We start from the raw sequence: 15382 nt of genomic DNA, 5'->3' as shown, positions 1-15382 counted from the left end.
TCTCGGGCCTCGAGAGCGCTTTGAGAGGGCACTAAACTTGAGAAATCGCACTGCACGGACCTCGTCTCGAACCTCGCCGGCCGAACCAGCTCTACAGCCTCGCCTTCTCGCCCTGCGGCCCGTCTGCAAAGACCTTGATGTGCTCGATCGCGAGCTCGCTCAGGCGCGGGAAGATCTTGGCGTGCTGCGCCGCCTTGGCCGACGAGGCGTTGCCCTGCGCGACACGGGCGGCGATGCCCTGCGTGATGACGGCGAGCTGCACGACGACGAGCTCGAGTCAGTCTACGCGCGAGAGGAGAGAGACTGATCGAGAGAAGAGAGGGACGCACCCGGAAGAAGGCGAACGAGACGCAGCCCTCCCACGCCCTCCTGCCCCTCGCGACGTCGCCCTGCTGCTCGAGCTCGAGGTTGCCCATCGCGCCCGCCGCCGCCGTGCCCGCGTCGCCGCCGACGGTCGTGAGAAAGTCGAGGCCGAGGTGGGTGCACCAGGTCGAGAGGAGGACCGAGGGAGGCGGGATCGGGAGCGCAGAAGGTGGGAGGTCCCTGCGCACGAGGGGCAAAGGGTCAGTCCTCGCTCTTCTAGGCGTCGACGGCAGCTTGCTGCTGTCGTCGACTGTCAGGATATGGCCCGAGAGAGCACGCGAGACGCACCTCAAGCCCGTCAAGTAGCCCGCCGCGCCCTTGCCTGCTGGAATGTAGAACGGCTGCAGCAGGTTGGCGAGGTCCGAGAACGGGTGCCCGAGGGTCGAGAGCTCCCAGTCAATGACGCCGATGACGCGAGGCTCTGTCGGATGGAAGATCTGCGTGAGGGCGAGGCGGGCGAGAGGAGGAAGAAGGGGAGGACGAGGGGAAGGACGAGTCAGTGAGGCTGTCTGTCGTCAAGAACCTGCTGGCCCGAGTGCCGAACGTCTCGGAGAGACGAACAAGACCCTGGGCCGACGAGTACCGCCCGTCCTCGGCGGCATCGTCCGCTCGAGAGATTGAGAAGGTCGAGCGCACCAAGTTGTCGATCTTGAAGTCGCCGTGAACGATCCTCGCCTCGAGGCTCCTGCCGCCCTGCTGGATCTGCGGCGCGTTCGGGTTGGCGCCAGGCAGGTTGGCGCCGTACCACTTGAGGAGGAACTCGAGGTTCGGGATTGGGCCGACCGGCTCGCCCGTTTTCGCGTTCTTGACCTCGGACTGGGCCTGCGAAACCTTCGACAGGGATCTGTCGACGAGCAGGATTGATCAGGCTCAAGAGAGAGAGAGAGGGAAAGGTATCGAGAGGAGGGGGACGCACCGAATTTGCCGCGGGTAGAACGCGGCCGTCGAGCCGTAGTTGCCGAGGCCGATCTTCTGCGGGTCGAGGGCGTGCAGCGACGCGAGCGTCTGGATCGCCGACAGCCACCTGTGCGTGACGACGTCAGCAACTAGCGTCCCTGAGCGCGCCGGAAGAGGCGACGGAAGGACAGGGTCGAGCCGGGACGCACAGTGCCTCGCGCTCCTGCTTGGTCTCGACCTCGGGCATGCGCACGTCCTCGTACTTCCTCCCTGCGAGGTACTCCACTGCGCGACAGGCAAAGAGAGGGTCAGCCTAGGCGAGAGGGCGACAGGCTCGAGCTCGGCTTGACAGACGAGGAGAGAACGAGCGAGACGCACTGAGGTACCATTGCCGCCCGATGACCGAGTCGTCCTTGCACAGGTGGTACACCTTGGGCACGGGGACGCTGCCCTCCTGGCTCAGGGCGTCGAGGATGCGGTACTCGCGGTCGATGGCGTGGGCCGTCTTGCTCACGAGCGGGCCCGGCGGACGGGTGCGCACGACGTACTTCTTGCCGTCGTTGCCCGTCAGGAGGTAGGTCGGGTTGCTGTGTCGTCGCACGGGTAGCGGTCAGCGCTCGAAGCTCGGGCGCTGCAGAAGAGGTGGGGCAGGCGAGGGGAGAGAGAGTGGACGCACGACTGGCCGAACGAGAACTGGTACACGGTCGGGTCGACCTTGAAGCCCTTGACCTGCTGCTCGATGTAGGCCCGCAGCTTGTCGACGTCGAGAGGCGTGCTGTGCGAGGAGCGAGGTGAGCCGGGTGGGGGCCGGCAGGCTCACAGGGCGACAGAGGACCGAGGGCGCACCGGATGGGCCCGTACTCGCTCTCAGAGGGAAGTGCCATGGCTGTAGCTGGCGTGGATGGGCGAGCGGCAGCTGTAGGAGGAGGTGGGGAGGAGCGAGGACGACGCGAGCTCTCCGCCGTCGGGTCGCGTCGAGCCGGCTCACCGGGTGCGTCGAAAACCGCTCTGCCAGAATCTCCGCTGCGCACCCGAGTGCCAACGAAGCTCGGCACTCTCGAGCTGGCGTCTGTTGCTCTCAAGAGGGGAGCCGGGAGGAGAGAGGCAGCCGGCACTTTCGAAACTCGCTCTCGCTTGCGCGCTCGGCCCGCTCTGCTCGAGGCGGCGACCGCACGGACGCGAGGAGTCGTGCGGCAGCGTTACATACACGGCGCCCAGGGGGCCGAGAAGCGAGAGAGGGCAAGGTCGGCGACGAGCGGGAGTGTCTGTGAGAGGGGAGGGGAAACGTCGTCGAGGAGGGAGACCGAGGGCGGGAGAACGTCGAGTCGCCGTAGGGGAGGGGTATACACAGGGCCACCTCGCCTCGATCCTCTAGGCGGCTCGAGTGAGGCCGTCGCGCCCTCCTTCCCCTCGCACCGACGCGCACGAGCCCGCTCAGTAGCCGTACGACGAGTAGGTCTTCTGCGGCGGGTAGGCCCCCTGGCCGTACGAGCGGTCGTCCTCGTCGAGGAGGCTCTCCTTGATGTCCCATGCGGCCGTCTTGGACCCGACCGAGAACTCGAGCTGCGCGGCGAGGAGCATAGGTCAGTAAGGGCCAACGGGGACGAGAAGGGCGGAGGGAGAAGGAGACGCACGTCCTCCTTGGTGATGCTGTCCCAGTACTTGTAGACTGCGAGACGTGAGAGTGTGCGTGAGCCGCATTCTGGCGCAGCACGTGCGCTCCTTGAGGTGCACGCTCGGCGAGAAGAAGAGAAGGCGGCGGACGCACCCATCATGACGGCAAACAGGGTGCACAGGGCATGGAAGAAGGTGCCGTCGAGGTAGTGCGACACGGCGTCGCAGATCTGGTTGCTGAAGCCGTAGAGGAGAACCTGGCCGATGATCCAGAAGCCCGTGCCGAACAAGATGTCGCCGATCGGCCACCGGTCGTCGAGCGTGCGCCACACGAGGAGAAGCTGGGCGACGATGTAGATGACGACACACGCGAGGTTGAAGATGAACTGGAGGACCCAGAGGCCGGTCGGGGTCGCCGACGAGAGGCCGGCCGCGTCCTTGAACGTGCCGATTGCGATGAGGCCGACGACGATGCCGACGACAGCCGAAGAGCCTTGCAGGATCTACAGGGCCCGATGCAAGTCAGTGAGGCGCTCGACGAGAGCGGGCAAGAAGATGCGAGGGTCAGGACGCACCCAGAGAGAGGTCGGCGTGCCGTCCTCGACGACCTGGAACCCGACAAAGCCGTTGACGAGCAGGCACCAGAATGTTGCGCACACCAAGCCGGTGTGGATGGCGGCGAACCACTGCGAGGGCGTCGAAAGGCGAGGTCAGGATGACGCTCGAGGCGGAACGAGGGGGAGAGAGAGAGGTGGACGCACGGCGTAGACGTCCGAGCTGGGGGGAATGATGGCCGAGTCGAGGAAGATGGCGAGGAGCTCCTCGAGGAAGTACATGTAGAAGAAGCACAAGATCTCCTTGCGCCCGACGGCCGTGTACTTGCTCCGGATGTGGAGGATCATGATGACGACCATGAGGAGGGCGCAGATATGGAGGAACGACGTCGCTGCGAGTGTGAGGGCCTCGAGGGTCAGTACGCACGCCTGACGAGGGTAGAGGGCGAGGGAGACGCACCGGGCTGGAAGACGAGGGTGCGGCCAAACTCGACATTGCGCGAGTAGCACACGGGCTCGATGCCGTAGTCGGTCTCGCCGAGGAGCGGGCAGACGATGAGGGCGCCGCGAGAGCAGATCCACTCGTACTTGCCGAACGCGAGGCTCGAGTTGGACGCCATGGCGGAGAGAGGCTGTCGAGGGACGAGGACGAAGGGGTCAGTCGGGCTCGTAAGGCTGCGGCCGGCGAATCGGATGGACTGCAGCGGCCGGTTGACCCAGTACAGAGGCTCGGACACGGTGCTCACCTGGGTGCTCGAGGGCGACGCGGTGTCGATCGGGTCGAGCGCGGAGGGTGAGGACGAGGAGCGCGCGGCGGCGACGGCGGCGTCTGGCGGTGCGGCTGGTGGGTGGAGCTTGAAGTACGAGTCGCCCTGGACGTAGCAGGAGCAGCAGTCACACGCGTCGAGCGAGTGCGCGGAGTGGACGAGAGATGAAACAGGTCGGGCGCCTCGACCTCATCTCGTCCCCTCGCCGCCCTCGCCGCTGTCCGCCGGGCAAGTGCACTGCTGCGCTCTCCTGCTTGCGAAGACCTCGCTCGATCGACTGGGCACGCGCCCCCCTCTCGCCACGCCGTCACGGTGGCCAGACTCGTCCGCCTCGCTCCTCCAGCCCCGACGCGGTCGACAAACGCGACCTCGGCCGCTCTTGGAGGGCTGCAGTCGCATTGGAGGGCACGGGTAGCATGCATGGAGCGTGCAGAGGCTCGCGCGCGCTTCGCCATGTGCGTCCCGCTCCTCTCCTCTCCCTCTTCCCCTCCCCTCTCTCCCCTCCTCCTCGACCAGCTGCCGCCGAGGTTCTCCCTCTGGATGAAACCGTCTCACAGTCATCCTTGTTCTTCGAGGTCAGGGCCTCGCCGCAAGGCGAGTGCGCCAGACCGCTGACGAAGCTCAGACGGGCCCTTGACGCCGCGAGCCTCTCGTCCCTCGCGCTCTTCGGTTCTCGCTCCGGCGGGACCCGGTGGCGAGAGGGGCGGGAGCTCTGAGCGCGTCGCTGAAAGGGATCCTCGGCGGCTCCCGCAGCAGCATTCGCCCAGCGTGCACCGAGCACCTCACTGACTCTCCTCCCGCCCCCTCGACTACAGCTGCATCTCGCCACGTTCCCTCCTCGCATACACCCCCTCCCCATCTTTCCTCGGCTGCAATGCCATGCGCCGTCGTCGCCCGTCACGTCCCTTCTCTCGACACGCTGTGCGCCTGTGCAGGCTCATGCTGCCGCTTCCGCCGGAGCGCTCGCGAGAGAGGCTCGAGCGTCTGGGGCGCGGACGAACGTCGAGCGGTCCGGGTCCCGTCTTGAGACGGACAGGAGCTCAGACCGGGCCTGAGGCGTTCCGGACCGTCCGCGGACGGCTCGGCGAGCACTCGCCCGCGCAGCTCGTGCTCGCGCTCGCGCAGCTGGCTCTCCTCGCACCCGCTTCCCTCGCGTTCTTGGCCCCTGCTCGCCTCGAGTTCTTCTGCTGCGCTCTCTCGCCATGTACCGGCCGCGCACGCCGAGTCCCGTCCACCAACCTGTCGACTACGACGGCCCGCTGCGCACGGCCGAGGAGGACGTCCGGCAATGGCGCCAGTACATCGGGCGCCTGCAGGGCAAGCTCGTCCCGGGTGCGTCGAGACTTCCTCTCTATCTCTCTGGGTCGCACCTGAGCCAGGGACTGACGCTCTGGCCCTTTCGCGCTCGCAGATGACGCCGGCAAGTCCCGCATCTCGTCGCGCTCTTCTTTCGCCTCTCCGTCTGCGCCATTCTGACCTTCTCGACGGTCTGCAGGTGAGCAACAGCGACGGCACGACCTTCTCGTCGCCTCGAGGGCGCAAGCCGTCGCGGCGATCCAGGCCCAAGACGACTGGATGCGCCTGAAAGAGCGTGTGCGCCCTCCTCTTCCTCTCTCGCCGCCTCGTGCGCCGACTCCCGACTTCTTTACGCATTCTGACTGTTCAACGCCCGCAGACGATCGTCGAGCGCCAGCACGACGTAGAAGGACTCCTTGAGAAGGCCAAGCGCGACCGCGACGACGCCGCTCGTCGAATCTCGACTCGCCAAGATGAGCTGCGCGAAGCCGAGAAGAACGCCACTCGAGTGTTCAAGCGCGATGCGTTCGCCAGCATCTTGGGCTGTGCGGCCCCCTTGTGCCTCTCGATGCCGTCGTGCCGGCCCGCACTGACTCTTGCTCGCGCCCCTTCCCAGCTAGCACGCAGAAGCGCCACGAGAAGCACAAACGACGTTTCTTCCTCGTGCGACAGGAGATCGGCAACGTCATGGGCGAGTGGCAGTACCAGGACGACCTCGTCGCTGGCCTCGAGCACCTCTTGAGCACGCTTCGCATCGTGATGCTTAGCGACCAGGAGCACGTCTACGATGCGGTGCGTCCTCTCTCTCCCCGGCGCTGTCCTCGTTCGCGCGCTCATCTCGTCGCCGTCCGCAGCCGCCGCCGACTTACGACGCGCACCTCGACCGACCGCCGTCCCGACACCGAGAAGAGCCTGTCCCGCACAGCGTCCCTCGTCGCACTGCCCTTGAACGACCCGACACGACCTACAGTGCGTCGATTCTCCCTCGTCGGCGCGCACGTCGGACCCTGACTGTCCCTCTCGCTCGCAGGCATCGCCGGGATCGACATTAGCGACTTCTACGACCCCCAGGGCGGTACGTCGTCTCTCTCGCCGCCTTTTCTTTCGCCTTCTCGTCCCTGACGAGAAGTATCGCCCGCAGATGGCCTCGGCCACCACGCCGTCCCGTCACACTACCCGTCGAGCGCCGCACCGGGACAAGTCCATCACGCGCCGCAGCACCGCCAGTCGACTCACGCTACGTCCTACGACCCGGAACTGGAGCATCGACCCACGGTGACGAGTTCTGGTTCGTCCCGAGCGTCCGCTCCGCCGTCGTCGGCAGTCACTGACTTTCGCTCGCCTCGTCGACCCGCAGGGCGGAATTCTCGTCACTCGTGGGTCCCCTCAAGCCCTATCAGTGCGTCTCTCTTCTCCTGCGACTCCTCGAGCCGTCTTGCACGGGGGACTGACCCACTCGTGCCGCTGCAGGCTCAGCCCACCTCCTCTCGCCCGTCGAGCGCAATGCGTCCTCCTGTCCGCCTCGTCTCGTCCAGCACCTTCACTGACTCCTCGAGCCCGCAGACATGCAGTCAGCTTGGAACTGGGACCATGTCGACGACGAGCCGAGGCAGCCTGAACCTGCCGCCTCTCCCCACCACCCCGGCCCGCGCTTGCGCCCAATCCGCTCGACCTCGCCGCACGCCGCGCAGCACCACCACGACCAGCATCCGCGTCACGTGGACCCTGGGCACCGCTCTGCCCATACGCGCAGGCCAGCTCCCGGCGACCTGCGCGTCGACACGACCGTCGGCGGCGGTCGCCCTCTCACGCCGCCCTGGGAGAGCCACGCGTGGCTCCACGCGAGCAACGAGGCGCACGACTTCGCCCCGATGCCCCAGATCGACGCCATCAACCCGGGCGCCTTCAGTCCCGACACGGCCTACACGGCACGCGGTCGGCGATAAAGTCGACCGTCGTCGCACCTCCCCTCTCCCTGTCCTTCTCCCGCATAGACCCTTTCGCGCTTTGTAGCCTCGCCTCGTTCTTCTCCATAGCCACTTTTGAAACGTTCTCGACATCTTACTGCGAGCGACTGAGGCTGTCCGAGAGACCCGCGAGCTATCTGTCGACCTCTCGATCGAGGAGCTGCAACTTGAGAAGGTCGAAGCGCGACTTGCTTTTGCTGCTCTCGCTCTCCCTTTCGTTCTCGTTCTCGCTCCCTCTCAAGCAGAAGAGGCAAGGAGGACAGTGGAAGAGATAGTTATACGACACGAGAGAGGGCGAGGGGGAGGAGAAGGTATGTACAGCGCGGAAAGAGGTGAAAAGAGTGTCTATGAGCCTGTCCTCGAGCCGCCGCCGCCGCCATCATCGTATCCCGGTCGCGACGGCGATACTCACGCCCCGAGGTACTTGTCCTTGTAGACCCAGCTGAGCCCGAAGCTCGGTGCGCCTTGAGCGATCGCGAGGCGGTAGAAGCGGGCCGCCTCCTTGAGGTCCTTCTTGCAGCCCTTGCCGTTGGCGAGCGCAAAGGCAAGGTCTTGCTGCGCATCGACGTCACCAAGGTCGGCGGCGAGGCGAAAGTACGAGACGGCCTGCAGGAGCGCGAGCGAGTCAGGGTGTGCCGCGACGGCGAGGATACCGAAAGTGAGAGAGGGGACGTACCATCTGCTTCGACTTGTCGACGCCCCAGCCGAAGCGGTAGGACGCGCCGATCTCGTGAAGGGCGAGGACGAGCTCGCTCTGCAGGCCGAAAGTCGGCGTGAGTCCGAGTGACCGGGAAGGAGAACGACGAGAGGGCGAGAAAGTGAGGACGCACCTTGGCCGCCTTGGTGTTGGCCTCGGCCTCGGACAGCGTGCGCCCGCCAAAGACGACACGATCGAGGTCGGCGACGACCGACTCGGCCGCCATCTGGAGGAAGCGGAACCCGAGCGGGGTGTTGACCTGGCAGCCCCAGCCGTGCCGCAGGCTCAAGCTGCAGACGGGCGAGCGCCAGAGTCAGGGCGCGCTCGGGAGAGAACGAGAGAAAGCTGGACGCACCCATACATCAACATGCCCGCGCCGCAGCCGCCGTCCTTGCGCGCGCTCTGCTCGAAGCACCATGCCGCTCGCTCGAGCTCGCCTCGCTCGTGTAGGTCGATGCCGAGTTCTGCAGGCGCACGATCGACGTGTCAGACGAAATGCGAGGGCGGGCGCAGGAAGGAAGAGGGAGAGGAGGAGGACGTACGAAGATAATCGTCGGCCGTCACCGGCTCCCTCCTGATCTCCTTGCCGCTCGCCGTCCTGCCCACGATGCTCGGCCTGCTCGTCGCGCGACTCGCGATCGCCGAGTCGAGCTTGCGCATGGTCGACAGCTTGCCGCCGAGCTCGACGCCGTCGTTGTGGCGCATCTGCTGCTGCTGCTGCTGCTGCGACGGCCCGACGATGGACGGCGAGGCTGGCGGCGCCGATGCCGGCAGCGAGTACAGCGAGTAGTCCGAGTACATCGAGCTCGCGCCGCCGGACCCGGACCGACCGTGCCCGCCGAGCGCCGACAGCGGTCCCGGCCGTGCGAGCACCTCGCTCAGGTGCTCCATGTCGTCCTCGCCGCCGCCGCCGTAGACGACGCCGATACGCGCCGTGCCGCCCGCAGGCACCATACCGGCCTGCACGGTACGCGCGCCCTCGACGTTCTTGAGGACCCACTCGGCCTCGGGCGCCGACCTGGCGCTCGCGCCGCGGTGCGGGAAGGCGGGTCGGGCGGCGGCGAGCCGCGCGAACTCGGTCTGCGACAGCGGCGCTGACCAAAGAGGTGCCGAGGCGGTCGACAGGGCGGGAGAGGGTGCGGGAGAGGCGGTGCGGGCTGAGGGGGAGGATGAGGGCGACGCGAGGAACCGCTGCGACGGCGCCGGCAACGAGCTCGACAGGCCAGACACGATGAGGTCGTTCGCGCCGTGCAGCACAGGTACAGGCGGGCGTTCCTGCGCCCACAGGGCCGGATCGGGACGCTCGCTCGCGCCTCGACTGCGAGAGCGGGCTCGGAAGCGGCTCCAGACGCCCTCCTTCTTGGCCGACTCGGTCGAGAACGAGCGTGCCATGGCGGGCGCCGATGCGGGTACGGCAGGGTCACTCGTGGTCGAGGGTGCGGGGCGCTGCTTGCGCAGGACGTTGCGAGGTCGAGGCGGCGAGGGCGGTGCGGGAGCCGCGATGACGGCCGGCCCGGTCGAGATGAAGCTGGACGGCGGATGAGGATGTAGAGGAGAGGAAGGCGACAGGGCGAAGGGCGTCGGCGGCGGTGGGGAGAGAGGTGAAGGAGGAGAAGGCTCGCGGGAGGTGGGCGCCTTGTGGAACGGCTGCGGCGAGTCATCGGGCGTGTACGCCGCGTACTGCGCCGTCGAGTCGCGATAGTCGGACGCCGCGTACGCCGAGATGGACGGCGGCGAGGCGACGTGCGGAAAGGACGCGACGGTCGCCTGCGAGGGCAAGAGGGACGACTCGTCCTCCTCGCCCACTTCTGCCTCGCCGCCGTACGCGTCGAGGAGGTCCTCGCGAAGCGGCTCGTCCGCCTCGCGCAGCTCCTCAACGTACTGGCTCGCCTCCTCGTCCTCGACGACGACGAGGTCCCGCCCGGCCGCCGCCCGCAGGCTCTTGTCCCTCGCGAGCGCGATCGCCCGCTTGGCCTCGTCCTGCAGGCGAGCGCGCCCGGCGTCGCCCCACACAGGCACGTGCGTGCTGTGGCTCGTCTGGCTCGAGTGGCCGATGCTCGACGAGCGCTCGAACAGCGAGTCGTGCCCGAGCGACGACGACCGGTCGAGCGGGGACGGCAGGGTCGCGTCGGCGGCGTCTAGCCGCGGGCTCGATGGTCGTCGATGAGGAGGAGCGAGGGGAGGGAGGGTTCGCGGGGCCGACGTCGAGGATGCGGGCGGCGGCGAGTGGGCCATGAACGGGCGCGAGAAGTTCTTGGCCGAGTAGACCTGCGACGGGACCCGGCCGGTGCTCTGCGAGAGCGACGGCGGTGGCGCGAGATCATGCACAGGCGAGTCGACGAGGGCTGGTCGTGCCGGTGCCGAGGCGGCGAGAGGGTGGCGAGGTGGAGCGGGGACGGTGGTGACCTCGGACCACAGGGCCGAGTCGTGCGGGTTCAGCAGGAACGCGTCGGTCGTCGGCGAGGGAGGGCCGATGCGGACGACAGGCATAGTGGCGCCCGAGGAACGTGCATCGAGAGCGGCTGGAGGGCTCGGCGTGTAACGAGGTCGTGGCGGAGGAGCGGCGTCCGAGACGTAGGCCGAGTCGCGAGGCGAAGGAAGTGTGGCGTAGACCTGCACGCCATAAGCGTGAGTATGTGCTCTCCTGAGAGTAGAAGATGGAGGAGAGACGGACCGAGTACGAGAAAGGGTCGCCGTCGACGCTGCCCATCGTGAGCGCACTGTCCCTCGGCGGGCCCAGCCGACTCCTCCCTCGTGCGCCGCCGCCGTACCCGCCGCTCTGGAGCGGCTCGAGGCTCGCGATCGAGTCCCTCGCCTCGCTCTCCCACGCGCCCGAGTGCCACGTCGCCCGGTCGCCCTCGCCCTCGCCCGGACCCGGCTCGTCGTCCTCGTCCAGCTCGGCCATGTACCGCCGTGTCGACGTCATGCGCGACAGGTCGACCTTGCCGACGTTGAGGGCGACGTCGTCGCCGGCCGGGCCGGCGGCGACATGCTCGCGCAGCACCTCGCGCTCGCCGACGAGGTCGTCGTCGTCGTCGTCGCCCGCCGCAGCGCGCCACGGTCCCGCCTGCGCCCCGCCCGCCGCCTGTACGGGCCCTCGCTGCACATGAGCCGGCTGCGGCGGTCGAGCTGGCCGCGTCGACGCGGTCGGGACGCCCTGCCGCCGCCGATTCTCGAGCACCGCCTCGAGCTGCGCGTCCTGCGTCGGGCCTGGCGGTGCGGGGCCCTCGCCGGCGGTGCCCTGCGCCCGCAGCGACTCCTTTCTCGCCGGACGAGCGGATGGTGGTGCGGGTGGAGGAAGGGGTGCGCGGGTCGGGCGGAGCGACGAGGAGGTGAAGCGAGGGAGGGGTGGGCTCGACAACGAGCTGGCGGGGGTGGCGAGTCCAGTCGGTCGCGGCGGGAGTTGTGTGCCCATGCAGGGGGCGTGTCGGGCTGGTCTGGCGGCGCACGCGAGGTCGAGTGAGGGTGAGAAGAGGGCGCCGGGCGATGAGGGTTGGAGGACGGGCGAGGGGTCGTGCGGGCCAGCGGAAAGCGGCTGCCGAACTGGTGGGCGTGTGCTCGAGGGCGTGTGGTGCCAGTCGACCTTGCGCAGAGCCCTGGCACGCTCGTGAGCGGCCGTAACGGTGCGAGAAGGCCGCAGCTTCGCGCTCCTCGACGCGTCGGCCGACCGGCCAAGAGTGCGCTTTCCCAACTCTCTGCAGCCTGGCTCTCGCACCCGCTCGCACAGTGAAGAGGTTGCACGAGAGATGCAGTGTCTGTACTACTACGTGCGAGACGAGAGAGAGAGGGAGAGAACTTGGAAGCGGAACAAGGTCGAGGACGAGACGGTCTTCCTCGACGGCGACGAGCGGGCTCATTGCAGGAGCGCGACGACCAGCGCCGCACCGAGCACGACCGCGCCTGCGACCTGCGCGCCGAGCGCGCCGCCGCTCGTGCCGCCCGACCCACCGGCGCTCTGGCTCGCCGCCGGACCGCCGCTCGACGCCGAGCGCGAGCCCGAGATCGAGCTCGAGCCGGCCGCTGCGCTCGAGGAGGTGCCCTCGCTGCCACGGCTCGCGCTCGCCGTCGGGTCGGCGATGAGCCCGACGCCCGAGACGAAGCCGGAACCCGTCGCGCCGACGACGGTGCTCGTCGTCTGGACGAGGTCGTCCGACGTAAAGTTGGCCGTCTCGATGTCTGCGAGAGGAGGGAGTGCAGCGTCAGTGAGAGGGCAGGAACAGGAAATGCCGAGAGAAGGGGAGGAGGGACGCACAGGACTGCTCGAGCGACTGGCCGAGGCAGGACGCGATCGTCTTGATCTGGAGCCGGCCGGCGTTGATGACGTTGGGCAGGATGTAATCGACGGCGAGGTCGACCGACTGCGAGCGTGCAGACGGATCAGATCGGCTCGAGAGGCAGACGAGGGACGAGGAAGGGAGCGAGATGGACGGACCTGCTGGTAGAGGTCGTGGGCCAGGACGATGAAGCCCGACGACAAGCTCGACGACGCCTGGTTGAGGAACGTGTCGAAGCGCGTGTACACATCGGGCGCCGTGACGACGCCGCCGCCAATCTGCCAGTCGCGCGTGTCGAACACGTCGTTGTTGTAGGTCGTCCAGATGATCGGGCGCAGGCCCATCTGCAGCGCGATGTACCGCACGCGGTCGTCGATGTCGCCGTACGGCGGGCGGAACGTGTTGGGCGTGACGCCCGTCACGTCCTTGATGACCTTCATCGTCCACCCGAGCTCGGCGACAATCTCCTCGTTCGTGAGCGTCGTCAGGGCCGGGTGCGCCCATGTGTGCACCGACAGCTGGTGCCCGAGCATGTACTCGGTCTGGACCATCTCGGGGCGGGAAATGGCGCGAGAACCGACGATGAAGAAGGTCGACTTGAGGCCTTGCGACTCGAGAAGGTTGAGAAGGCGCGGCGTGTACGGCGATGGGCCGTCATCTGTGCGTCGACAGGGGTCAGGGATGGCTCGAATAGGTACAGGGAGAGAGCTGGACGGACCGAAAGAGGCGCCCCAGTCCTCCTTCCTCGGGCAGTAGGTGATGTCGGTCGCGCGAGTGCTGCAGGCGGACGAGGAGAGTCAGGACGAGCTCTCTGCGGCCCAGAAAGGGGACGAGACGCCCCATCCGCCACATGACCACCAACACCGTCCAGCAGAACCCGCTTCTGCGAGCGCCTCGGCGTTGAAAGTCGAGTTGGCGCAGCCGTTGAGGCCGGTCGGCGAAAAGTCGGGGACGTTGGCGAGGTCGATCTGCGACAGCCACTCTTGCACCTCGGGCGAGTCGGTCGGCGGCAGGCGGTCGAGCGGCGGGTAGTTGGCCGGGTTGAGCGTGCCGACTGCGCGCGAAAGAAGGCTCGTTCAGCTCCGCCGTCTCGAAGGCGGGTCCTCGCGTCGCGACTAGGGGACGAAGGGTCGAGGCAGGAGGAAGGGACGCACTGTTGGGCAGGGTGGGCGCTCCAGAGACGGGCGGTGTCGCTCCCGCGGCGAAAGTGGTCGGCAGCGCCTGGGTCGCCTCGGCCGTCGTCGTCGTACCGATGGACGAGCTGCGCGCGCACACACGAGGGCATGGTCAGTATCGCGTCCTGGTCGTGTAGGGCTCGTGGCGCTGCGCGTCGCGGTCCACAAGGGCCCGCTCTTGGCGAGTGCGGGGGCCTCGGGGAGGGAAGGAGGAGGAGGGGGCGCGAGCGACGACGACTCACAGCGATTCGAGAGGCTTTGCCGAGACCCTGCCGCCCGTCGGGACACCGCTCGAGGCGGCAGGGGCGGACGTGGTGCGGGTCGCGGCGGCGGCGGTCCTGGTAGAGCCGGTCGCGGCGGTGGTCGCGGTGGCCTGGCGCCTGGCGAGGTCGTGCGCAGGCAGGACGGCCTTGTGGAGCTGCGCCGAGGCGAGGGTGCCGGCGAGAGCGGCGAGGAGGACGAGCTGCATGGCGGCGGCGGCGGTCGTGTAGGTGGGTTGAGCGAGGAAGAGGAGGAGGCGGTGCGAGGGCGGGTTGGCGAGGTCGGCTTGCGGGTGGTCGCGCGCGCGAGTGGAGCTGTCGGCGAGCTCTGCGGTGCTTGAGGGAGAAGCACGCAGCAGCAAGAGAGAGGGAGAGGGAGCGAGTGGCCGGCGCGTGGTCTTGACCCGAGGGCTTGGCGAAACGGACGGTCACAGGGCGATCGCTCGCCTCCGAGCTGAGGCGCGCGTTCCGCCTCGGGCTCGAGACGCATGCGCCTGGCGCCTGAGCGCAGCCCTCGGTAGCAACCCGGCCGCTCGTCGTTCGTCACCGCGCGAGAGGAGCTGGAAGAGCTGGCGGCGCAGCTCCCACGATGCAGGGCGAGGGCAGCCTGCCTTGGGCGCACTCGGTGCGCATGCAGTGCAGCTCGAGCCAAAGCCTGGCCGGTCGAGCGACTCGTGGGCGAGGCTGGAGCGAGGCGAGGAGGAAGCTCTCGTGCGAAGGTTGGCTTGTGGCCACCATGCTCGCTCGCTCTGTGCCTGCTCGAGGGATCTCGCACAGGTGCGCACGGTTCTCACTCAGTCTGCCACAGCCTCGACTGACTCGCCCACGCCGTCCCCCAGCGTCCCCTCCCCGTCGACCCTCCCCACCTCGACCATGCTCCGCCGCACCTCGCCCACACCCGCAGCAGCAGCCTGGCAGCTCCTGCACCGACGCACCTACTCGCCCGCACCGACTGCCCCCGCCTTCGACCCGCGCCAACCCCTCGCCGCCGCCGTCGGCCCCTCCCCTCTCTCGACACCTCCTCCACCGCCGCCAGGCCCGCCTCAGCAGCCCAAGGCCAGGAGCGCGACGAGCGAGTTCTACCGCAACCTCGTCCCGGCCATGCTGCACTGCCTCGCACTCGGCTCGATCGTCTACTACGCCCTCGAGCTCACCTACATGGTCCTCTCGCGCGACAAGCAGGGCGACGAGCTGCGCGCCAAGGTCGAGCGGTTGGAGGCGCAGCTCGCAGAGGCGAGGGTGGGCAAGGTCGAGGCGCAGGGAGGAACACCGGCGCCGCGGCGCAGCTGGTGGAAGCTGTGGTGAGAGGGCGAGTGGGGCGCGAGGAGCTGCAACCGCGTTCAACCTCGTCTTTCGAGCCTCGCGAGGCTCCAGGGAGTGCAGACAGAGACAATTCGAGAGACTGGAAGCGCGCTCGAGCCGTCGGAACGAGAGGAAAGGCCTCATCGCCTCGTGCTCGTCGGACGGTCCGCCGGTTCGCAGCTTTGCCCCGACAACAGCGCTCCGCTCCCTTGCTGA

At 68.0% G+C, this 15382-nt stretch overlaps 6 protein-coding genes across 6 annotated transcripts; 2 read left to right on the top strand and 4 right to left on the bottom strand.

Annotated features, from left to right (window-relative positions):
* Window positions 1-26: 26 nt before the first annotated feature.
* On the bottom strand, window positions 27-2144 carry RHOBADRAFT_54804 (uncharacterized protein; the record flags this gene model as incomplete). The annotated part of the gene is made up of 9 exons (XM_018417508.1): window positions 27-256; window positions 330-543; window positions 652-800; window positions 1000-1207; window positions 1280-1387; window positions 1470-1545; window positions 1639-1847; window positions 1937-2035; window positions 2107-2144. 9 exons carry the CDS (start codon window positions 2142-2144, stop codon window positions 92-94), a joined length of 1266 nt encoding a protein of 421 aa, XP_018269654.1. The 3' UTR covers window positions 27-91.
* Window positions 2145-2435: 291 nt separating this feature from the next.
* RHOBADRAFT_38170 (uncharacterized protein) lies at window positions 2436-4055 on the bottom strand. The gene is made up of 6 exons (XM_018413502.1): window positions 3889-4055; window positions 3636-3820; window positions 3450-3560; window positions 3029-3377; window positions 2895-2929; window positions 2436-2823 (listed from the first exon to the last, which is right to left on the bottom strand). The coding sequence occupies exons 1-6, from the start codon at window positions 4046-4048 to the stop codon at window positions 2695-2697; spliced, it is 969 nt and encodes a 322-aa protein (XP_018269653.1). The 5' UTR covers window positions 4049-4055; the 3' UTR covers window positions 2436-2694.
* Window positions 4056-5397: 1342 nt separating this feature from the next.
* On the top strand, window positions 5398-7437 carry RHOBADRAFT_45564 (uncharacterized protein; the record flags this gene model as incomplete). The annotated part of the gene is made up of 11 exons (XM_018414632.1): window positions 5398-5527; window positions 5607-5655; window positions 5731-5788; window positions 5871-6036; window positions 6108-6283; window positions 6346-6460; window positions 6522-6566; window positions 6633-6779; window positions 6849-6890; window positions 6962-7006; window positions 7055-7437. The coding sequence occupies 11 exons, from the start codon at window positions 5398-5400 to the stop codon at window positions 7435-7437; spliced, it is 1356 nt and encodes a 451-aa protein (XP_018269652.1).
* Window positions 7438-7866: 429 nt separating this feature from the next.
* RHOBADRAFT_16823 (uncharacterized protein) lies at window positions 7867-8545 on the bottom strand (the record flags this gene model as incomplete). Its single annotated transcript, XM_018412336.1, has 4 exons — window positions 7867-8064; window positions 8135-8297; window positions 8323-8445; window positions 8511-8545. Coding segments are annotated over 4 exons (519 nt in total), but the record flags the coding sequence as incomplete, so codon positions are not given.
* Window positions 8546-12354: 3809 nt separating this feature from the next.
* On the bottom strand, window positions 12355-13692 carry RHOBADRAFT_16906 (carbohydrate esterase family 4 protein; the record flags this gene model as incomplete). The annotated part of the gene is made up of 5 exons (XM_018412342.1): window positions 12355-12513; window positions 12588-13087; window positions 13148-13206; window positions 13261-13483; window positions 13584-13692. Coding segments are annotated over 5 exons (1050 nt in total), but the record flags the coding sequence as incomplete, so codon positions are not given.
* A 908-nt stretch (window positions 13693-14600) lies between these two features.
* Window positions 14601-15169, top strand: RHOBADRAFT_45561 (uncharacterized protein; the record flags this gene model as incomplete). Its single annotated transcript, XM_018414631.1, has 2 exons — window positions 14601-14641; window positions 14704-15169. 2 exons carry the CDS (start codon window positions 14601-14603, stop codon window positions 15167-15169), a joined length of 507 nt encoding a protein of 168 aa, XP_018269649.1.
* Window positions 15170-15382: the final 213 nt, after the last annotated feature.

Source organism: Rhodotorula graminis (genome assembly GCF_001329695.1).
Source record: "Rhodotorula graminis WP1 unplaced genomic scaffold RHOBAscaffold_10, whole genome shotgun sequence".
Taxonomy (NCBI): domain Eukaryota; kingdom Fungi; phylum Basidiomycota; class Microbotryomycetes; order Sporidiobolales; family Sporidiobolaceae; genus Rhodotorula; species Rhodotorula graminis.
Note: the sequence above shows the minus strand (reverse complement) of the source record. Positions and strands in the feature narration are given on the sequence as shown.